Source organism: Corella eumyota, chromosome 5 (assembly GCF_963082875.1).
Source record: "Corella eumyota chromosome 5, kaCorEumy4.1, whole genome shotgun sequence".
NCBI classification, from domain to species: domain Eukaryota; kingdom Metazoa; phylum Chordata; class Ascidiacea; order Phlebobranchia; family Corellidae; genus Corella; species Corella eumyota.
This window is the reverse complement of record NC_137494.1, coordinates 656,678-681,676: the sequence shown is the minus strand read 5'-3', so window position 1 is coordinate 681,676 and position 24,999 is coordinate 656,678. Positions and strand designations below refer to the sequence as shown.

Genomic DNA, 24,999 nt, shown 5'->3' with positions numbered 1-24,999 from the left:
TTTCAAAGAATATGAACTGTTGATAAGATGATATGGTAAATTTTTAATCAGTCATTTTTTTGTGAGTTTTAATCTTAGAATATCAAGTTTAATCTCAAGTTTGTTATAAAAACAAAGTAACCTAATCTAATTTTACCTCCAACTCTTTCAAAATAACAGGCGCGTGTTATGTTGAATATTAAGCTTAAAAGTGTAATCTATGTAGTGAATGGGTTACCCAGTTTTGGGGTTATATTTCTTTTTTGTGATCCTTTTTTATCAGTTTTTTTGACAAACTTCTTTTAACCTCAACTTTTCCCATAGTTTCAGATTTAAAAGCTAAAATTATTTTTTTTATTCTTTTAAATTAGAACAGTCAGCAAATTAAACCAAAGTTCAAAAGAATATTATAACTTAATTGTTAAAAAATAGATTAATTCGATTTTTAAACAGAAGTTAAGATGCTATTAAGTTAAACAAAAATAATTTTTGTTGTTTTTTTTAATTTAAGTTTTTAAAAGAGTCTAAAGTCCAGTTAAAACAATGTATTTGATTAAATAAATGTGTCTCCAAAAAAATGCTTTTTGAATGCTTTTATATTGTTAATTAAACTGTCACTTTCTGCTGATCAAATTTGGTTGAAAACAAGGGAAAAATTCTCGGAAATGTCCAAGTCGTTAATTGTTACTCACAGTCTCCATAAAGTGCATGATATTTTCCTTTTATAGTCTCTGTGCTTTAAGGTTGTGAATTCTGGTTTCAGTAGGTAAAGGTTTGCAATTTGCGTTGTTAGTTATGGGAGTTAGTAATGCGTGAAAATTTTTCATGGTTCTAATTTACATTTTTTTACTTATTTGTTACTTCTACTGCATATATAGAAAGAAAGTTTTAGTTGGTTAACTTTTATGGTCATATTTGTTGCTTCTAAATGCAATAAAATCTTAATAAAGCATAGGCTAGCAGTTAAACTAATGAAGTGTAAGAATAGTTGGTTTTATTGCGTTTTGTACACGCGAATTTTACATTAACATAGTTCAGTTGTAAGTGATTTTATTTTAAAAATATTTGAAGTTTGTATATTTTTTAGTTTATAGTTGTCGTTATGTAAACTGTTGTCGTAACAATACCTTGTTATGACGTCATAACAGCTTTGATCTTCGAATAAAGGATCGAATAAATGGTTGTTGGTATAAGGTTCAAGAAAACATTTAATTAAATGTTGAACAAGATTTAAGTTATTTTAAAAGCCTGCATTTGTTTTTACAGTTATTCAGTGTTTCCAACTTACTTTCTATATCGTTAACCGATTGGTGGATTGATGTAATTTGGAAACACTGGTGTTAAATAAACTCAGGATCATGTTTTTGTGTGACAAGGTTTGAAGTTAAGATAGGGATTGTATATAAACATGGTAATGGAAGTTAATATTATGTTGAGTTTAAATGAAGGTTGCTTATGTAAGGAACAGTAAAATGGCTTTATAAGTTATAACATTAAATATTAGTTAAGATTTAGGAAAGAAAATTTAAAAAAATAGGCAGTTTTTGTTGATTATTAAAAATATAATGAAATGAAAGTATTTTAATAAGAAAACGGTTGAATTTTTGTTAATAGTAAGGCATTGTAAAATATTTTATATTTATAAATATTTTAAATTAATATAAACATGATATGACTGTTTGTTCAAAGTCTGAAAATTTTCTATTTTTGTATTTCTGAATGAGTTACAGTGGCAACAAATACTCCATAGTAATCAGGCAAAATTTAAATCAATATTTAATCACTTTGACCTAATTTTATGTAAAATTAAAAGTTTATTATATTTTATTTTTGCTCTTTACTGATAAATAGGAAATTTGAGCGCAAATAATGTTGAATTATTTCCCAATATTGTCGTTCAACACCTTTCCCCTACTCTTGTTTTTAAGTCATTAGTTCTTAATTATCCGCTAAAACAATGCACGATCTACGACTTCATGTTTTTAATTGATACTTATTTAAAGTTGTGATAATTGGCATACAATGTAAAAGGGGTATTTTGTAGATTTTCGTAAACGTAAGCCCTTTATCCTTTTTAAATTTTAATCAGTTGATTTATAGATTTAGGAATCTTATATTTAATTGTCCACTAAATAATTTATAGACATGATTATGTAAGACCAGTGTCTATACATACAAAAATTTTCAGGCTTTATACTGGCTCCTATGAGTCAATGTAGTTAGAACAGCGGTCATTGAATGAAAAATTTTTTGCAGAAATTTACAGGAAATTAAAAGAAAGGCCGAATATTGACAGTAGTTACAATTAAGTGCTTTGCCGGTTTGAATGTTTATAGTTATTGGTTAGGTTAGTATAAGCGCTTGAACTATTGAAAAGTAAGGTTAACATGAGTTTAAATTAACCTAGCAATACTCTTGTGAAATATATAAGTTTATTTTGGCTGTTAAAAGGTTACATTTACCTTTATAATAACAGAATAAGAATGGTTTGTTATTATGTTAACCAAAACGTAGTAAAATTGCTTATATTTATGTAACCAACATAGGTGATTATTACGTTGAACTGGTAATAATTGCGTTTTATGACGATGGTCACGTGAAAGTATTTACAACAAAACCAACGACGTAACAATCAAAAATATGACAATGCTGACACAATTGGTTAATTTTGGGTTGTTTTATGTAATAATGCGTATTTATTTGATATAAAAATATTGTTATTACTATTTTTACACTTAAAAAAAACTTTTTTTAATAGTGTTAAGTTATTTAAAGTAAGAAAAAATAACAGTTTCTTAAATGTAGATTTTACGAGTTTTTGAACAGTTTAAATAATTTGATTTTAAAATATAATATTCTTAAAATAGTTTTGTTTCTACAAACTTTGACTGACAGCTTAAAATAATAATTTAATTTTGTTTGGTTAAAATTTGGTAACTTAATAAAAAGTGACGAAGTGTGTTAATTTTTTTCCAATTTTATTAGATTTTTTTTTCATATTTTTTTTAGGAAAACTTACTTTTATTGCGCAAAAATCAATAATAATTTAAGTTATAAAAGTCTAGTTTCTTTTTTAATTTTTTTATCAACATGCCTGCAAATTGGAAAAAAGGTATACTAATTTGAATACTGGCCTACGTTTGAAAAAAATTGAAATTTTAACAAAGCTTATAGGTATATCGAGTTTAGTAAATCTTAATCTTGTATTTATCAATAAAATTTAATTTTAAAATTTTTATCCCAACAATTAGAAGTTTACATATTATCGGTTTATTATCAGATATTTTATGATAACAATGTTAATACAATCAAATTGATAAAGATTGTGAGTTTATTGCGAAATTATAGAAATATAAAAATAAATATTTTTTTATAATTTAATCGCATTTCGAATAAAACGTAACGCCCATATTATTATAATAAGCTCGTCAGAAAGTTGTTGTTTTTGATATTTTGTATACCGCCCCAGGCTCAAGTTTAAGTTGACATGAAACAGGTTTCAAGTTTAAAGTAAAATAATTAAAAAACGATTAAAAGATATTTAGAAATTTAGGTTTTGTGATATTTTGGTTTTTAGTTACTAAGAATTTTTGAAAGGTATTTAGACTTTAGAATAAGCTTCAAAAAAGAAAAAATTATAAAAATTTGTTTTAAAATACTTTAAAGTCAGTAAAAATCCTAATTTTTAGATTGATATCTACAGATGTACTTATGTTTCAAGTTAAATCAGGCGCGAATATTTAATAAACGCGAGATAAAGGTGTAGCTAGGAAGGCGGAAAGGTAAATTAAGTGGATGACCAATATTGGTTTTAACCTTTTTATTTTTAGTTTCGTCTAACATCGCCACTCAGGTTAAAAATAAAAACCAGATCAGTAACTTCTAGTTCTACATGAACATGAGTATTGTAAATGAAAGCTGTTGAATAAAAATAAAATTTCAGTTGCGTTATTAGCTTAATATTACAAAGTATATTGTCACAGTTAATAAAATATGATGGTATCAGTTTTAAATATACAAAAAAAAAGATTTACAAAACAGATTTAAACCAAGGTAGAGAAATAAATTTGCAGTTTTATAAGTTGTATAAGATTGAAAAAAATCTGTAGTTTTAGGAATATCAATAACAGAAACAATTGTGTAAAAGGAAACACGTTTTAGTTAATAATTCATGTTTTGAGATGTAACATTTTTGAGGATAACGTAATTGAATAATTAAACTAATTAATTTGTAACATTCTAGTGAACAAGTAGGTGTAATAATGACGTAATGAGAATGTTAGTTTATTTAACATATTTTTCATATTTGTAATACAGATTTAATTTTTATTTTATCATCAGCGATGTATTAGTTAAAAAGATTAGAAAGTTAGGACAGTAGGTTTTATGTTTTAGTAAAGATTTTTAACAAAAATTCAGCCTATTTGATTGAAATTTAAGTTTAAATAATATAAAAATCCATTTTTTTGTTTTTAAAATTTGGTTTCATTTATTTTTTAATTATGTTTTAAAAACGTAGACGAAAATCATTCTCAGTATAGAAAACCCAAATAAGATAATTTTTGGATCTCTTTTAAAATCGTTTACGGTCTGTTTAACACGAGTGTCACGTGATCACCTTGACCACGTGGTTCGAGATTTTGTACTCTGTAATTTGACGCCGTTTTCACATTATTATCTCTGTGATTATGACGTCACAAAACCATGTGTGACGTAGATGGCGTCTGCACGACTAAAACATCCTGTGCGAGGTTGTGAGTCGTTTTACGTCGAATTTAATTTTAAAATATTAAAATCTGAAGCTTTTGTTGTTTTAGATTTAAATTATTAACGTGATAACATTAGTTTAATCTGTTAAACAAACAATTCTTATTGTGACGTCAGAGGATTATTGTTTGTGACGTCAAAAGGTGATTATTAAATATGGAAAGTGGAACTTTACCTCGGACCAAGTTTTCAGACAAAAAATTCGATTCCTTGACCAAAAAAAAGAGGGCGCTGTTTCAACTTTTTCAGAAGAAAAATCGAAGGTCGTCGTACAACAATGACGTCACTAAGAATATGGCGTCATCAATCGCAAGTTTGTCTGTGATCGATCTCAAAAGTTTGGGGAAAAAGAATTTTAACACCTGGACCTGGCGGCAAAGCACGAGCGAGAACTATAAAGCATCTGTCGATTCTAATTGTGACGTCACTGATGCCAGCAATTTTACTGGTTCGCGTCGCGAGAAACGTTCTAGAAGAACTGGGTTAACAAATTCTTTGTTCCTCTCTCCACATCATGCTTCTCCGACTTTAAATGGTGCACAAGATGAATACGTCGAGATCAGATGTCAATCTGTCCCGGACTGTACACAACGAAACTCGGTGGCTTCCGACGATTCTCCCGGGGATTACGACTCGTCGTTTTCGTCCCTCAGTTTGGTCAGTTCGGACGAGCGGTGCGGTGTCTCCCGGAATTCGAGCAACGCATCGCGGTCCTCGGGCTCGTTCATGCACGCCAGTCCCTCCAAGCCGCCTCGTACCTCCAGCATCAAGACCAAGTCGTCCCCACATTTCTTTAGGAAGATAAGTTCTTCAATTTCGAGTCCGAAACGTCGTCGGAGAGCTCAACAATTAGCCGAAAAAGAAGCTTTATTGGAGGCTCGACGTCGCGTCTCTACTTCATCTTCTGACGAAGGTCTTCCCGCGTGTGATGACGTGTGCTATGACATCACAGAGCAGTGTTTTGACGAAACAAAGGAGGTTTTTGATACCTGGGATGGAAGAAATGCGTTGACTTTGCCAAGACAGAACAAGAAAAACAAAGGTAACAAAAAAAAAATTAGTTTTTAAAAATTAAAAAGAATTGATTGGTTAACTATGAGTATAGGTTCCTAAAAAGATAGATATTAGGGTGTATGCTAAACGAAATATATGTTTAATAAATAAATTATTGGCGTTAACAATCATTGTCTAGACTTAAAGGATGGTTCAAATTTAACACAATCTCGTATTAATATAAATCGGGACATATTAAATAATAAACCAATATACAACGAATAATATAGTTGTCAACCTGTTATTTGTGTTTAACGTAAAGTACCTAAAAAGTTTCGTATGGATTAAGAATCGTATAAACACACTAACATGAGAAAATCTTCTCCTGAGGTTAAAAATAACATTCAGACGAAGATTAAACCTTTGGTGAGTCAAACGAATGTTTAGAGGTTAGGTTGTGTAATCATTGGTGTGAAATTAGGGTGGGCTTACATTTATGGTTTCGTTTGGGTTAAATTTATATTAAATGAAATCTTGTTTTGTGAAAAATTTGCTCAAAATTAATCTTATATTATAAGTAAAGTCGGCTTATTTTTTGTTGTTGTTTTGTTTTTTCGAAGCTCGATTTCAATTGTTCCTCCTCATTAGAGGTATCATTTACGTCATTGATATTAACACCACTTCATTCGATCCAATCTTTTTAATCAGGTTTCACAATTCCTGTGTTTTTTAGAAAGTTTATCGCCTTAAAGAATTTTCAAATCAGTTTTGTTGATTAGGCATAAAATTTTTTGTTTCAAGAGTTCTAAGTATTTAATAATAATCTTTTTATTTCGTGCCCATTAATCGGATCTTTTACGGCCCACTTTCAAAAAAAAAAAAACAATTTTTTAAATAAAACTTGATATTCTATCTACGTCTCACAACAACGTCATCACTTTAATGCCAAAACATAATTTGTGGTGTAAACGAATTGAAATTTTGACCACAACTGAACAGATAGTTTTGTTATGAGTTGGAAGTTAATTTTAAATTAGTTTAAGTTTGTATTTCCGTTTGTGTGGTTTGCTCGATATGAGAAGTTGTGATTTTTTGCATCTTTTATTCCTAACTGACCAGCAGCGTCGTGTAGTGGTAAAAACACTTGCTACACCACCATGAGGTCGTGGGTTTAATTCCCACTGCTCTCATGCTGTAGCGCCCTTGAGTAAGACGCTATAAACGGTGTGAACTCCTGCTGAGCCAGCACTTCAATCAGCAGTATAATTATCGGGCAATTATAATCTATACTATCCCAAACTGCTAAAGGCAACTCGAGACTGGGTCGGAGTAACTGATGTTACTCTATGTTTAAGTCGTGTTACTCTATGTTTAATTCGACTTTCCCACATCGAGGATAAAGATATATACAGAAAAAAGAAAAAAATTTTTGGTAGAAAATAACCGGTTTTTGATATTATATTGGTAATTTTTGGTTTTAAAATTTGGTTATTAACATTTTTCAAGTATTATGCGATTCGCACAAGTATTAATTAAGGGGATTTCCACATCGTGTAAGTTTTTGTTTATCCAATTATAAGCTAAAAGACTAAACATTATTTTCTTCTGGGTGGCATTATTAAGTGGCCCGTAAGAGATTCGATCAATATTTTATTCAACTTAAATATAAAGTTAAACTACATAGAATTTTTTTTGTACATTTAACATAACTTAAGCTTAAGTATTTTATAAAGTCTTATATTATAAAGGTAGAAAAATCGATTAATTTTTAAATAAAGGTTAATATAAATGTAAACTACAATAAAAATTGATCTTTAAAGACTAAACATTACTTAGGCTTAACTAATTTATAAAGGCTTTTATTATAAAGAAAGAAAAAAACCTAATTTCGTTTTTTTTTGGCGCGTTTTTTTTTGTTTTTGCAGAAGCTTAACTGTGAGATGAACCGTGCTTAAATTTGTATAAAGACCTCGTGTATTGGGTGTTTGTGTATTCAAGTGTATAGGGGTCTGGTATTTGGCTTGAAATAATTAGCAAACATTTTCTAATAACTTTTAACTTTTAAATAGCAATTTTGGTATAAAAATTATATTTTTTATTATATGAATTATTTTTTTAAAAATGGTTGTTGTTACTAAATTTTTTAAACATTTTTTTAATTGTTTTAAACAATCAATGAATCGAAGCATTGCTAATTAGTTATGACGTCATAAATAGCATGTATATGTTAACTGTTTTATGATAGTTATAAAGGGTCATTATCAGTTTGGTTCACTAATTGTAGAATTAAAAGGATAGTTAGTGCGTTATTTTAAATGTTAAATATTAAGTTTGTTTTTTAGTTTTAAATTAAACTAAATTCGGAAAAAAGAAATTAGTAAACATTTAGGAAAGTCAGAGTTAGCTAGATTTCTAATTTTTTTATTTATTTAATAGTTATTAAAAAAAAAATTATTGACCAAAATTAGCGAATACGCAAAAAAACAAATTTGTTTTTTAGTCATTATTGCATGTTTATAGTAAACAAATTTCAATTGAAACTTTAATATTTCCTCTGTGACGTCAACAATAAGATTTTCATTCACAAAATTAAATGTTTATTAGGATTTTGACGATTTTATCATTTTTTAATGTACCTCGCGTAGTATCGCGTTATACTAGCTATGACGTCACCAATTACGTAATTTAGCTTCTTTTATTAAAGTTAGTTATTGTCAGGTATACCATGAGTTTAGTTAAGCTAAAATGATTATTACATTTAAAGCTGAACTGGCAAAAAAAACGAAATTTAGCAAGGTTTTAATAATTGTAACACTGGCGTAAAAAAGTTTAAATAATTCATTAGTTTATTGTTTTTTATTGTAATTACTTTTATGCAACATATGGTCTTCCATATACAGTAGTTATACAAGGTTTAGGGAACCTTTTTGTGTAGAAAAATTGTAGTTTTTACCGTTTAAAAAACGTTGAAAAATTGTTAAATTTAGTTGCTTGTTATATATAAGTTGTGATTCAGTCCACTGCTTATGACGTCACAATTATCATTATCCTACTTATTGTTGTGATATTTCTTAAAACTTGTTTGTTTTATTTAACCACACCCTTTGCACCGCACCCGAGTTCTATGACGACATAATCGAATATCGTTACGTCAACAAAACATGAATAGATTATGAATAAAAATTGATTTTTTAAAATTTTTTTGAGCATTTTGGTTTAAATATAGTTGGACATTAACTATAATGGCAGATAATATAAGGTTGTAATTATGTTTTACGCGATGTGGGTAAATAGTAATTAGTAATTAGTGCAGTTTACAACGAAACGAATGTAGTTACAGATTGTTTAAATATTTCAAATGTTTTTAAAGATTCTAACTTTATAAAATTTATTTTATGAAAGTTTAATATATTTTATAGACAGAAGGAATAATAATTTAAATTAGTGAAGTTTTTATAAATAAACAATGACATCATAGTTATAGATTGTGTGAGAATAATGGAATAAACTCCTTTATTTTAGTGTTTATTATCAGGAATTTAATTGGTTAAAAAATAAACATTTTCAGAAATTTGTAAATTTAAAAATTTTAAGAAATATTTGCATTAAAAATACTAACAATATTGTCATATTTTATATTAAATATTAAAAGGTTGTATCTTTAAACAAATGTCTAGACATTGTAGATAATTTTAAACCTTAATATGACATCACAGTGGGATAATAAACAGACATTATTGCGACAACATTGAATTTCAACCAGACCCAATTACCAAAAGTATTCGGTTACTATGACAACAATAAAAAATTTAAATTTATTTTTTGTAGGGTTTTATGTTAAAACAAAATATTTAAATCAAATAAGTTGTAAATTAAAGAACTTTAAAGTTTCAGCCCTTAGGCAAAATATAAACTTGAATAATCTTTGTCTTGTGATCATTTGTAAAACTTTGAATTTTGAAGCAAATTTTTTGTATTTTAAAAGTTTTTTTTTAAAGTTTTTTTGGATCACTAATTTTTGGAATTTTTTGTAAAAAATATTAAAGGTTATTGTTTAAGATTCAGATTAAATTAGTTAGATGTAATAATCCTTTATTTGTGTTTTATAATTTTTTTTGTAAATTTATAGACTTCATTTTTTATAAGAAGTCAAAAAAAGTGATAAAAACTTGTTAAAAGACTTTTAAATAGAAAGTAATTTGTGATATCAGGTCGTCCTTTTTCAAGTATTCTTTACTATTGTGTAACAATGCATTTAAGTGGCACTTTTATGACCTCACTTACCTTTTTTGTCTTATACTACAAGCCTAACTGAATTTTAAACATATAGTTTGAGACATTCTGTGTGTAAATTAAGTTTTTAAAAGATTTTATTTAAGAAGATAGATTGAAATGGTTTGAAATATTTTATGAATATTGTTCTGAATTTTTGTTTAGTTGCTTAAATATTAAGGAATTAGATTTAAGATAAATTAAAAAGTTTTTAAAACAGTTTTAAATTTCAATACTGGCTGTAAATAAAAAAAATTATTTTTAATTTAGTTTTGTAAATATATTTTTTTAAATTTATTTTTTTTTCAGTTTTTTATTAAAGATATAGTTATTTAAAATTAAACTTACTTTTAAGACCTACACTTTATATCTAAAGTTCATTAAAAAATGTCGACCCGCCCTTTATATTTACATAGTAGATGTTTTAAAGAACAGATGTTTTATATGAAGTAGGTAAATATCAATCTTGTTTAAATAAGGTTATGAAGCTTCTAGTGCAGCCAGTTGATTTTTACTAAAGTTAATAAAACCTGTGTTTTTCAGTAGTTTTTTTTTAAGGGTATATTTTATTAGAATTTTAAGAAAGTTTTAGTTATGTTCTATCTTAGTCCAGATTTTGTAAATTTTATTGTTAAAATAAATATAAAAATAACAATTTTAGTTAATATTGTAATCTATAACTTAGATAATTGAGGGGCATTTTATCAATTTTCACATAAAATTTTGGAAATTTTTTAAGTTTTTTATTCTAAAGATTTAATTGGTTTCTATTCCTTTTAAATTCTTTAAAAATCTAGAAAAATTTAAAATTTTGGAAAAGTATTGTAATATGTTTCAAAATAACTATCAAATTCTGTGGTTTCAAGTAGTTTTTCAATTTTATTTAATTTTTTAACTGTGAAAACTTTGTTAAAATGATTGATTATTGACATATAGGTAAAGGGAACTTTTTATGATTCATTTAAAGCGTGGTACCCACCTTCAGTTCCTTATAAAGATGCCAATGTATAATGATTAGGCAATAGGTAATTGAGAATTCAAAGTATTTCTCTATTTTTAGAATATAATGACCAAGTTTGCGTAAAACTTTTTAATATTTCAAAAGATAAATACCAACTCACAATTTAACATGTGTATTACTAAGTAAAAGTTGATATTTTTAAAAGACGATTTACGTTGAAATTGCAGACGTGGTTTTGCACTCGCTTTGCAAGTTTAATAACTATCATAATCGTGGGAATATTGATAAATGCCCCTATATGGCACGTATATTACAATATATTGGTCGTCTTTATGTCTAGATTGGGACAAGTTATGATTTTCCCATAACTTTAAACTTGGTTGTGATATCAAAATTTGATCATTTTAAGTTGGGTTTAGTAAGGATAAGGTGTTATTAGCTTTAAGTAAGTAAAAGAGGATAAAAATTAATATCTTTATAAAATTGTAGCTAATTTAAAAACAAATTTGGAAAATATTTAAAATTATTAAAATATCTTTAGGCACATTTAAAAATTTTTAGTAGATTCATTTTCAATTGTCATTGTAATTGCTGAAATACCATTTATTTAATTGTTACATCACTGTTGGTTTTCGTGATGTCATCTATTTGCAGTGATGTCATCTACATATATTAATAAATTTAAATTTTTTTGGCAAATATTTTTCTGATAAAATATTTTCAGTTAAGTAAACATCGGATAGCTGGTAATAGGTTAATTATTAAACAACCTATTGTTAGACTTGTGTTTGTTTAATAACTTATATTAAGTATCAAATTATAAAGGGAATTTTTTGAAGTTGTATTTTTACATCAAAATCACTTTTAAAAATATCAGATTTTAAATTGGTTTCTTTGCACATAATAACATTTCACAAAACAGGTAATTTCTCAATAATATTTCTATTTTTGGAACAAAAATCAAAGTGATTTAGTTGCATCAAATTACCTTTGTCTATTTTACATAAGAATAACTTTTTCAAGTGATAAAATTGAGATTTTTTTGTGTTTTCATTCATCTTTTAACACAGAAATTCGTTTTACTTTTTTTACACCCCCACATTAAAAAGATTTCAGTTTTGTGGTTTATTTGTTTTCTTGTTTTGTGTTCAGGTTAGGTTTCTTTAAAACTAGTTTTTACCCAAATTTTTCAACCTTTTTTTCTGATTCAATTGTGGGCTTAAGAGTATAGTTTAGGTAACTTTTATCTTTATATTAAAACACTATTTTAACTTCATTCATTATTATGTTTCTCCATCAAAATTGCACAAACATTTTTTATTTTCTTACTAAGCATACAAAAAACAATGTTGTCTTTTAAAGATATAGTTCTATTGTAAATATTGTTAACTTTTATTAAGCCTACCTTTTCTTGGTGCCAATGTGTACTTTTTTATTTGTTCCTAAAACTTTGGTTCGTATAAGTTCGTTATATTTGACTGAAAACTTGTGAGGTTGAAATGTTGAAAACTTGAATTTAATAATGTTGGATGATTTTGGATTCATGGTAAAATATCAAAGAAGATGTAAGAATTAATTCTTTCTAATTACAATTTATTTTTAGTTAGTTTTACTTGGTTTAAGTGAATTTTTTTAAATCCTATTTTTGTAAGTTTAAAAAGATGAATTTAGATTTTAAGAATATTTAGAAATATTATTGTTTAAGTTTGTTTTTAATTAAACAGAATGTAGATTAGGATTTTTACATTTTCTACGAAAATTTACTTGCTTTAAGCAGTATCAATTTTATCAAATTTTATACACATTTTTATCAGCTTTTATTGGAAGTAATTAGTGGAATTTTTAATTAAATTGAAACTTGATTAGACCAATGTTTTCATTGAAATATAATTAGCCAATTTGTTCAAATAAAAGATTGCAAATCTGTGCTAATTTATTTGTTTTCAATTCATATCAAGAGTTCTGATCAAGTTCAGTAAATACAATTTACTCCTAATCAATAGAAACTGTGACGTAATATTTAACAATTATGTCATCATAAACAGGTCATATGACTTGAATTAGGATTCAGGTGAATGTGATTGGCAGGTATTATATATAAACCAACAAAATGTAATTTTTTACTGCTTTTAAATGTATGTTCTACTGTTAAGGCTAGTACAAATGACCTGTTTTAAAATGTTGTTAGTTACTAAAGGTTAGAACAAACATTCGGGCACTTAACATAGTTTAATATACCTGTCTGTACTCGTATTGTTATATACTTGTGGTAATAGAAGGACTGTTAGTTTCGAAACAGTTCGAATTTTTGAGTTTTTAGACTTTTTTAGACGAAATTTCAGAGTTTTTAGACGAAATTTCAGATAAATTTATGACAGATTTTTTAGTATTTTTGCTTGGTTTAATGAGTTGTACATAGCCTTTACTTTATAGCGAGCTCTATAATTACGATTTTACCGTGTTACGAACTTGATTAATCACATCCACGTTATTATTATGACGTAATATCCACCCAACTATGTCCTATATCATCGATTTGTATCAATATCATCGCATACTGAAAATGACGTTGCTAAAAACTTGCAAAAAATTAAATGATTTACTTTCGAAAATTTATATATTACAGAATGTTTTTAAATTGTAGAATGCATAGACAGAAAACATGTAATTGACGTAGGTAGACATCTGATGACGTCATATTTAGGTTTCCATAATATAGAGAGCGACGTAGGGACAACATAATATTACAAATATGAGAATTTAATTGCTGGTAGTGAACAAGAGTTAAAGTAAAATGATTCAAGTTTAATTGAGTTATTATTCAACTATTAATAAGAAGTTGTTTTATGTGCATTTCAACGTTAATTAAAAGTATAGCTAGAATTTACCTGGAAAAAATAAGAATAGATATAGGTTTGCTAAGGGTTTATATTTTAACTTAATAAAGAAAATTCATTAAAAATGTATTTAGTTTTTGAAATAGTTTAAATTTTAACGAGGTTTTATTAGTTTAAAGGGTAATAAATATTCAATTAATTTTAACATTGTAGACATAAATGTTGTTTGTTTATTTTACCAACTTTGATTTACAGACATCCCCCACAAAGATGACATTTTTGCACCCGTTACTTGGGTTCGAATCCCGGCAACGTTAAACATTAAAATTAATAATAAATTCTTAATATTTTATGCGACCCTGAGTTAAATTATTATGTGTTCTATGTAGTTGTCTTTAAACGGGTTATAAACTTAAATAATTGAGTGATTTATGAGTCATAAATATTATCGCGAACGTAGGTTTATTTTCGAGCAAGGTCGCTAAATTAAATAATTAACACTCACATGAGAATTATGATGTCACAGTACAATAGTGTTTATATTATCTGGCTTTGTTATCTAGAACAGGGGTCGGCAACCTTTTTCGCACTGCGGACCGATTTAAAACTGGAATCTTTTTCGCGGACCAGCCTTTAAACATTTTTTTGGCATTTTCGGGTGAAAGTAATCAATTAGTTTAGCTAACAATGATGTTTCAAGGGACGCAAATTAGTTTAAAGCAATTTATTCCTTCATCAAATCGATAAAAAACAAAATGTTTCTACGACAAAAATTTTTAAATGTTTCTACGACAAAATAAGCTTACAAATTAAAAAAAATACGTTTCTGTTTCTAATCATTAAACCTGAAAAAAATACGGCCCGGTAACGTACTGCTCACGGACCGGTACCGGGCCGCGGCCCGGCGGTTGCCGACCGCTGATCTAGAATATCAATAGTATATTGTTAAATTTGATAGGTAAAGGTTTTTATTTGATAGAACTAAATATTTTTATGTTAATTTGTTGTTTAAAAAAAGATTAGCTAAATCTAAAACCTAGCAAGGTTAGCAATTTTTAAAAATCTCTAAGAAATTTAAAGTTTAAGGTACCTAGTAGTATTAGTATATATGTTTAGCGTTTACACATTGCTCTTTGTTGGTTTGTGTATATTAATTACAACTTTAATGACGTTTTGCATTAGAATTAAGGTTCTTATACCAATGTTAGACGGTGGTATAGACGTATTTGCTTGACAAGATAAGGCTTAATATAATAGATTTAATTTTTTATTTATTTTATGTAAATATTAAGCTGTCAGATAGTAAAAATTGAAATGTCATTTTTTTGGGTTGATTAAAATTTGCGGTTATTCTAACTGTTTGTTTTTCTTAGATTTTAAATTAAATTTTTTAATAAACTTTGAGTATTTTTGAAAAGTTTTTTTTAAACATTGTTTGGTAAGCATTTGATTAATATAAATATTTAAACTAAAATTTTTTTTTATTAAATATTTTTTTATACAAAATTAAATCTTTATTTTTTTATTTTTTAGATTCGTTAGATGGCGCTATACCTGATCCAAATACACTAAAGAAGACAAAGGTAAGAATTTTTAATTATTAATTAGCAATTAGAACATAATTTAAATTATTTTCTTAATTTAACTCTAGTAAACAATTAAAAAAAAAAATTTAAAAATTTAAAATTTGTCCAAAATATAAAACCAATAAATTTGAACAACAAAAAACAAAAACTCCGCCAATAAAAGTTGACCTGTCATCCACAATTAAAACGTCCGGTGGACTTGGCATCGATTGTTTTGCTTACGTCACAATAGTGTTTTAATGACGTCACAATAAGGTGTGCCAAAACACGCGATTTAATCGAAAATTGGCGTCTACGCACTAAATAAATTAATTAACAAACAAAAATATTGAAAAAACTTAATTTTTAATTTATAATTGAATAATAAATTTTTATTCGTTTTTAAATGTATTAAAAAGTCGTTTTTAAAATCGTTTTTTTTTTTTTTAATTATGATCGGTGTTTTACCGGTTAATAACCGATCCACACCTGCAACATTCCAACCTTATAACGTCATAGTTGAGTGATTGTTGCGACAACAATGATATTTAATCTAACATCGATTTATCGGAATATTAGAACAAGAAGATATTTAATAAAATATTTTAATATAGGATATGTAATATTTAAACAAAAGTGTGTTTAAAATCAAATTCGGAAGTTTGATTGTTTAAAAACGCGCTATTTATGACGTAATAATGAGTAGTTGTTAATAGTTTGGTTGCGTGTTCGATTCGGTTAAGAATGAGGTCAGATATTAGTTAATGTTTGTGATAGTTTGGTTGAATGTAGAAATAATATTGTTTGAGTTATTGTGCAAATTGTTGAGCTAAAAGTTGGATCAAAAGTAATTAAAAATTTGCAGTAATTAAAAAGTTTGTTAAATTTAGATTTCCCCCTTTTTGCGCTTTTGTTTTTACGTGTTACAACTAAACTGCCTGCATATGACGTCATAATCTACTTCCTGTATTTTTACTTGCACATACACAGTGTGTGTTATGATAAGCTTTTATAGATTAAAAGTGTATTAGACTAAACCTGAATTTTTGGCTGTTTTTAATCATTTTTAAAATTAAATTTATGCAGTTTAGAAGTGGTGTAATAATACTAATTGCTAAACAGGGACTTAAGTTAAAATATTGTTTATATTTATTGCAAAATGACTTTATTTTTAAAGGGTTTTTGCATATTATTTGTTGTGGAACTATTGTATAAGTATATTAATAATAAATGGTTAACTTAAAAATACATTTATTTAAGTGTTTTAACAGATCTAAGTTAATTAAGATAGTCCATATAATAAAAACAATGTTTAAATTTAAAATTAAAAAATCAAAATAATTAAAATGGATCCAAAAAAATCACGCGAGAGATTAGCTTCGGTACATGGGGTGCGCCACTTGAATGGTGGCACGCCGCGTGCAAACAGTGGCACGCCAAAAGGTACTGCAGGGTTAGGGAGTAGTATCTGGTATAACTATTCTCCGACCCCGTATGTTAAACCGGATGATGTAACTGTTCGCAGACGTAAGAAACAGGTAAAAAAACAACAGTTTTTGATTGGTTTAATTTTTATTTATTTTGTATTTTAGTTTTAGTACAAAAAAGTTAAAACTTGATATTTTATCCTTATTTACAGTAATACAATTTAAGTATTTTGTTAAGTTTTTTGAATGGGTTTAAGTTTATATAGTGTTGCAGCCCTAGTTTGCCTTATTTTTGTTATTCTCATTATTAGGAAATTTTAAATATCTTTAAAGTCCCAATATTGTCTCGGTAGAAGTTTTTATTAAAATCTTGGGTTTAAATCTTTTAGAATAATTATAAATAACAATCAACGACAATGCAATCGTCTTTAGTGTTTGTGATGATAAAAATCGATTCATTCATTATTTGATCACAATTAATATCTGTCTAGACCAACTTTAAACCGTTTTCAATCAATGATAATTTCCGAAATTTTCTAAAAATAAATTATTTTATCATTTTCTTAATTGAAACATTTTCTTATATGGGCATTTTAGACAAAGATAATGTCATCAATTTATTTTTAAATCTCTTTATTTGGTCATAATTGTAACAATAGGTGCAACTTATAAACAGATAATTACAAACTAAAAAAAATATTTTTAAATTTAAAATGATAAGATTTAGTATAATTCTCAAAAATAGTAATTTACGTAAATTTATGCGGGTTAAAATTACGTCAGCAAGTGCTTAGGTTTTAAATATTTATTTTTATTTTTTTATTTAATTTTAAACCAAACTAAACTGCTCATTTTGTTTTTATTAACCTCTTGTTAGCGTAGGAAAATATTCCCAAAATAATATTGTGACGTCATAAAAACATATGTGTACACAACAATAGCACTATAATGCCCAACTAATTAAAACTTGAATTGTGTTTTGATTGTTATTTAACAATTAAAAAAATAAATTTATTTAAAATATTTTATTTAATTCAAGCTGAAATAAATTTTAAATTTTTGTTCAATTTTACGTGAAATGACGATTATTATCTTCTATACTGACGTCATATTAACGCCATTGTTGCCGCTGATGTCACTAAGAAACAGGAAGCTGTTTATACGCGAATAGCCAAGTTATATGTGATGTTATAATTCGTTCCAACAAAGATAAACCAATTAGGTTTAGTATGGGCCACAGAAACACGAAATTTTAAGTTTAAAAGAATTAAAAAAACTTCGTAAAATATTGAAATTATTTAACAAATAAATTTTAATGTTTTTGCAAAACGAAAATAAGTTAAAAGTTTTAAAATGGAGGTTTAATTAAATTACCCGTTTTGGACCTTACAATATACGGTTCAGGCAGTTAGATTAATAAGTTAAACAACAAATAAAAGCACAGAAAAAATCAGTAAATTAAAAAAATAAAAATTACGCTAATTAAAAATTAATTTTCACTGTCGATTTTTTTCCTAATTACAAACAAAATATTAAATTACTAAATATCGGTAATCTTAGTATTTTAAGTTATACAAACTTGATGCTAGAGCACGAGATTGCAACATTTATTTACGCGAAAAATATCGTATTTAGCAAAACAGTTAAAATCAGCGTTTTATTTTCTAGTTGCGACATTTGAAAACTCAGTCTTTCGTGTAGGTTGTTCTATAAGATGCATCGAAACTAACTTGTTTTATTAATTGTTACGTCATAATGTTAGGTGTATAGGTAATACAAGGAAGTATTATTACGTTGTTTAACGAGGCGCATTAGTGTTTATCTAAGATGATAAATTTTATTTATTAAAAATATTGTTTTATGAAAATGCAGTCATCTAAAAGAACATCTAATTAACAAACTAGAATGTTAGAATTAATTAAAATGCCTTTTATTTAAATATTAAACAATTATATATCTACTAAAGATTGTAAAGGAATTGCAGAATTTCAAAAGTTTATAAAAAATATGATAAAATAGTTGATTTTAAAATTTAAAATTTAATTAAAAGTCAAAATGAGAAATAATCAGGATTATGAGCTCATAATCCCTAATTCAAACAGTCCACGAAAAGTTACTAGAGTTAAGTTAAGAAAAAAGGTAAAATAAAAAAAATTAAAAAAATGCTATCAGCGGGAATTGAACTTGAGTTTTTTGTTTTGTAGAGACCATCTATTATCCAACAACGACCTCAGAGTATGATGATTAATAGACCAGCTACATACGACAGTAAGTTGTTAAACTTAGCAAAATTTGAAAAATATTTTTTGATAATTTTTTTTATGCCAACTAAATATTAATTGACATTTTTGGTGACTATTTTTTAGTTGGCAACCCTGCCTATCATAGGGACGCCCCCATCAGTGGAACAACTGGTAGAAACCCAAGACCTTTATCTGTAAGAAAATAATTTTATTTTATGTAAATTTACTAAAGATAAATAAATAAAATAACTTATAAAATAAAGTGTTATATATTTAAGTGAATTGTTAAACTTTTATTTTTAGAATTATAGCAATACCAGTTTAAAATCCCTAGGAGATAACCTACATCATAAATCTTCCAATAGGTAACTATATTCAAATATTATTTTCACTAATATGTTGTTTATTACCCTGCTTATTGGATTTAAAACGCATAATTATCGGGCAATTATAATTTATAATACCCTAAACTGGCAAAGGCAACTCGAGACTGGGTCGGGGTAGTTAATGTTACCCTATGTTTTGACTTTCCCACATCGAGGATAAAGATATATACAAAAAAAAATAAAAACAACTAAAACAAAGGGATGGGGATATTTTAATAGTAAGGATACTTTATTTAACAATATAAATCGATATTTCTACAGATCTAGTTATCATGAGGATGAGGATAAAGAATATTCACACAATATTTATAATAAGTACGTATCCATAAAATTTACTTTAAACTGCCTGATGTAATATGTTACTAATTACCAATATTTGGAGATAACTTAAATTAATTTAAACTTTGATTTTTTTAGTTTAAAAGATTCTGGATCAATTGAATCTTTAGATGAAGGTAAATTTTGATTAATTAGTTTGGATAAAAAAAAACTGTTCTAGTTTATGTATTATATTTATAATGTTAAATTAAAATTAAAGTTATATAATTTTGTTCGTTCTATTTATAGTAACATCATGATCATGTCTTGTTTAAATAATATCCTAAACATAGCACGTATTTAACCTATCTTATTTTAAACACACAGCTACAGCATATGACACCACCGATATTGAATCCGATCTCGATTTAATGTTAAGAACCGATGAGGCGAACTGGAGTGGACCCATGGATAAAAAAGTGTTAAAGAAAATGCAAAAGAAAGATATTAAGCGTCAGGAAAATATTTTCGGTAATAATTTTAAAGTATAATTGTATGTGTTTAATTTGTTTTTGCATTTTATTAATAAAAATTTAACACTTTTTACAAATTTTATCATATTTTATGAACCCAAATTTGTCCTGGGATATTCAAGTAAATTCGTATGTGTTAAGTTAGTTAAAAGTTTTAATTTTTAATTAAGAAGTTTTTTTTTTACAAATTTTGTCGATTTTTACGAATTCTAAATTGTTTATGTAAATTTTTACAATCTTTTCTATTTTTCAATTTTATACAAAATATTTTAAACTAATTTTAACTTAATTTTTTTCCACAGAGTTCATCCAAACTGAGAGGAACTATCTCACTATCCTTAAAATAATGCAGAAGATCTTCGCACGAGGGATGAGCAGAAAGCTTCATGTTGATCAACAAACTGTTGACAAGTTGTTTCCGTTGATCGACGAGCATGTTGAATACGTCGCACAATTTGTCGCAGCACTTAACGACAGACAAGCTGAAGAGAAGGTAGATTTTTAACATAAAAATTCAAAAAATATTTTAAACAATGTAGCCAATTATTTTATCTTTTAAATTTTAGAAAATTTTGATAACTTAATGTTTTAAATCAACTTTAGCAAATTTAAATCCTAATCTGTATTTCTTTATCAGGTTGTTCATAGAATTGGTGATTTGTTAGTTAAGCAATGGAGCGGGGAGTCTGGAAATCAAATGAAACGACTTTTCGGAGATTTTTGTTGTAAACAAAATGAAATAACCTCCTTCTACAAAGATTTACACAAGAACGACAAGAAATTTCAAGCTTTCATAAGGGTATGTTACCTTTATTTTTATGTTGTGTTTCCACAGCATTTTATTTATTTATACTAGCTGATAGCTTACTCTATGGTTGGCATTGTATTTGTCACAATATGGTCACAATTCTCAACTAATATTTGCCAGAAATTTATACCTGCGCTCTTTTATATATAGATGGTATTTATAAATATCAGTTTTTAATATACTTTTATTGTATTTAACATTGATTGAACTCTTGATAAATAATTAAACTTTTAGGAATGTGAAAAGAACCCTCTAGTGAGAAGAATGAGTGTCCCAAGTTGTGCTTTGTTTATCACTCAGAGAATAACTAAGTATCCGATAATGTTACAAACCTTGTGTGAAAATACTGTCAAAAAAGGTAGGTTACTTATAGTATATAGTAGTTGCTTTTTATTTGCTTTGTTTATGAATTATTTAAATTTTCTATTTTTAAAATTTTATTGCAAAACTTAAAATTACACAGTCACCACAAATGGCATTGTTTTTTATCAATAATACCCCCTTATCCTTCATAACTAACTGTTTGCTCTATGATGAGACCCATCCTTGCGCTCATAGTATTAAGTTTGACCTCCTTTGGGTTAAATTTAATGGGAAGACAACATGGGACCTGGGTGTGTAACCTTTGTGGGTGGCTACCTGGGGCTGAGAGCACATTTCAGGGGTTAAAGTATTGGGTGAAGGGTTAAAAAGCTTTTGGGGTTCAAGTTGCACACAATTTCTTACTATTGCTTTTAGGTTTGGTGTAAAAATAAAACTATAAGCATAACTAGATCTTTTATGAATTAAAAGTCTAGTTTTAAACAATTGAAAAACTAGGTAAAATATCAGGTCAATATTAATATAAAATCACAAACAGTTTTGTTTACGACTTGCTTGTAGAGTTGATTCAAAATGATCTTAAAATTATAATCACATTCTTTTATAAGTAAAAATATCTAGTCTTAGAACTAAAACCACATAAAAAATAAATGCTAATTGTAAATTCTAACTTTTCACGCCACAAACAAATTAAATAATAAAATTACTTCTTCACAGATCACAAGGAGGATAGTGAGGACTTGGATCAATCTCTGGAGCTGTCGAGACAGATCGCAAAAGATGTGGATGATCAAGTCCAAGCTCATGAAAGGGAATTGTTGTTGATTGAGATTTATGAAAAGACTGAATCAAGGACAACAACTTCTTATAAAGGTAAGTTAAAGCCAAGATCGACATTGCTTTTAAAAAGTTACCAATATCTTAAATCTTTTTCAAATTAAGTAACATATTTATTTTCTGGTGTTGTTAAAGAACATTATGCTAATTTGTTGTTAAATTCTTGCATGATTTATAATATTTGTTTTTTCAGATAATCGTAAATTCGACAGAAAAGATTTGTTAGCTAAGAAGAGAAAATTACTTTACAGTCTCGATTCAATCCAGTGGAAAATTAAAGATGCAAAAAAATTTACTGGTAAGAAATAATAAGAAATACTACTATGTGCACTTATTAATTTTGTTTCAAAGCATGAGTTTAATTGGTAAAAATTATTATGTTTTTCTTTTTTCAGATATCTATTTTTTACTTTTATCTGATTGCATCGTTTTACTTCAAGAAAATAACGGAAAATATGCTTTCCCTTCTGGCCAGGTAAATTTAAAACAAAATTAAACAAAAAATTAAGAATGCTCAATTTGTTTCTGATTTGGTCCTTAAAAACCTGGTATTTTTCATGCTAAACACTAATTAAAAAATATTAATTAACATTCAAAAGCTTGATTGGAAAATAATTTTATGGGTTTTGTTTTTAGCCAGCAGCCATCCCTCTTTCCAAGTTAATTGTTCGAGAAGTTGCCAGCGATGAAAAGAGTTTGTTTTTGATGAGTATTTCAACCCAACAGATGTACACGTTAAAGGTAACTTCAAGTGAAGAAAGAAAGAATTTGCCACAGAAGATTCAGATGGCTTCAAACAACTGCCCTGATGAAGGTAAAACTAAAAAATTTTGATGTTTCTTGAAATTCAAACCAAAATTTACTTTAAAAAATTAATATTTTTAAAGTTTTTTAACTGGTATCATTTTTTTAAGCTAAAATTTTTTTCTGACCAGATGAGGGCATCTCAGAGGATGAGGAAGAACGAAGAATCCAGGATGAAAAGTGCGAAAAAACACGGGGCATGATCGATCAACTGGAACACAAAGATTCGTTGATCAACAAATTGTTGAGCGAGAAAATGTTGTTGTTTAGAAGTTTGGCTGAAAGTGTGGACAAAGGAAATGCGATCGGTAAAAACTTTTTTACAAATGTTTTTTGTTAGAAGTACAAAAATGTGTTTTTATTATTATATATAAGGTAATAGGTGTCCTTATTTAGTTGTTTATGTATTAATACATATTTCAAAATAATCCTAAATATGGTGTTTGTTTTTATCAAAGTGCTTAATTAAGGTTTTTTTTATCATATTTTATCGGTCATATCGCCAACTGATTAACAAATTAATTGTTTTACAGCTAATATGTATTACACTTATCCAAACTACCACAGTATGGAAAGTGAGAACGGCAATAACAGCAAGATTCCAGCATGTACTCCTTCTTTGTTAAAAGCTATTGAACAAGGTAATACTTTGAACACAATTGTTTATGATTAAGACTTATTTAAATGCAATAAACAAATTATAAGTCATTTGTAGATTGAGATTACATTATTTTAAAACAACTAGAACATATTTAGTAAAAATTAAAATAACTTTAATAAAAAGATATTAAAAATTAAAAATTAGTTTTGGCTTTAAGACTATTTTAAATTTTTTTATCAGGATTTGTTTAAAAGCAATGAGCAACTGCTTACCCTTTTAAGGTTTTAATATTATTGTAAAATAACGAATTTTTGTTAGTTTAAAAATTAAAATACCTTTAAAAAACATTAATATTTATAAATGAGAAATAGCTTTATACTATTTTTAAAAAATCCTTACTTTTAAAAATGAATTTATATTTATTTTTTTAGTTGAAAAGTTGTCCATAGCATTATACGGCACAGATGGTCCACCCTCTATAACCTCCCTCCAAGAACAAAGATCCACTCCCCAACTTCCAAAGAGGTCTGATACATTTGGAGGTTTTGATAACGGAAAAGAAAACCCAACTTCATCCAGAAGTAAGTCGTGCTAAATCAAATATTTAATTTTGAGTTTATTTTGCTTCTATTTTAAATAATAACTTAAACAAAATGCATTAAGTTAAAAAAAGGACTTTGTGTTTGAAGAAAAATTTGTTCACTTTACATTAATATTTATTGCAAAAATTTATGTAAAAATAACATGTTTTCATTTTCTTTTAGATACTTGGCATTCATCTCAAAGTGACAGCAAACTCGCTCAACTTGACAATTCAATTATGACGTCATCATCTTCAGTGAACCGTGACTCGGGGTTAATCGACTCGGAGGTCATGGGTCAACGAACAGACTCACAAAGTAGCATCCCTCAAGCCTGGGTAAGAATTATTTTAAATTTAAACGGTTAAAAATTCACAAAATTAAGAAGATTTTTTAAACAACCGTTTCTAATTTTTAGGCTCCAAATAGTGAATCCAGTTTATCTATCACCCCCAGTGGCACATTTATGCCACCAAATTCTGAACAAGTCGTGGCCCTGACACAAGTCGCACATCTGCTAAACCTTCATTTATCTGTTGCTGCACAACAAGATACCAGAACTGAAAAGTAAGATTTTAAAATTGTGAGGTCGACCTTTCCTACATCGAGGATAAATTAATACAAAATATAATAATACCAATATTAAACCACGAACTTTACTTTAGACTCCAGCAACAACTTCGTGAAAGTCAGGACAAAACCCAACATCGAAGAAAGCTGGGGGGGAGTTTGCAGGAAGCCGAACTTAAAAGAAATCAAATTAAACAACAAGAACAACTGAACGACCTTAGAAGACAACAGGTAATTATTTAACCTTTTGATATCA

General features: G+C 27.2%; 1 protein-coding gene across 3 annotated transcripts in view; it reads left to right on the top strand.

Moving 5' to 3' along the window:
• LOC145751974 (rho guanine nucleotide exchange factor 28-like) overlaps window positions 1-24,999 on the top strand; it is a 42,467-nt gene that overhangs the window by 15,368 nt on the left and 2,100 nt on the right. For all 3 annotated transcript variants that reach the window (XM_082568149.1, XM_082568148.1, XM_082568150.1), the window contains 20 exons: window positions 15,343-15,392; window positions 19,006-19,069; window positions 19,168-19,238; window positions 19,348-19,409; window positions 19,692-19,745; window positions 19,848-19,885; window positions 20,076-20,219; window positions 20,524-20,714; window positions 20,859-21,020; window positions 21,264-21,387; window positions 22,068-22,223; window positions 22,381-22,485; window positions 22,583-22,662; window positions 22,824-23,001; window positions 23,123-23,299; window positions 23,525-23,632; window positions 24,024-24,173; window positions 24,357-24,511; window positions 24,592-24,740; window positions 24,839-24,974. In XM_082568149.1, coding sequence (XP_082424275.1) covers window positions 15,343-15,392; window positions 19,006-19,069; window positions 19,168-19,238; window positions 19,348-19,409; window positions 19,692-19,745; window positions 19,848-19,885; window positions 20,076-20,219; window positions 20,524-20,714; window positions 20,859-21,020; window positions 21,264-21,387; window positions 22,068-22,223; window positions 22,381-22,485; window positions 22,583-22,662; window positions 22,824-23,001; window positions 23,123-23,299; window positions 23,525-23,632; window positions 24,024-24,173; window positions 24,357-24,511; window positions 24,592-24,740; window positions 24,839-24,974 — 2,354 coding nt within the window. The remainder of the gene's footprint in view (window positions 1-15,342; window positions 15,393-19,005; window positions 19,070-19,167; window positions 19,239-19,347; window positions 19,410-19,691; window positions 19,746-19,847; window positions 19,886-20,075; window positions 20,220-20,523; window positions 20,715-20,858; window positions 21,021-21,263; window positions 21,388-22,067; window positions 22,224-22,380; window positions 22,486-22,582; window positions 22,663-22,823; window positions 23,002-23,122; window positions 23,300-23,524; window positions 23,633-24,023; window positions 24,174-24,356; window positions 24,512-24,591; window positions 24,741-24,838; window positions 24,975-24,999) is intronic.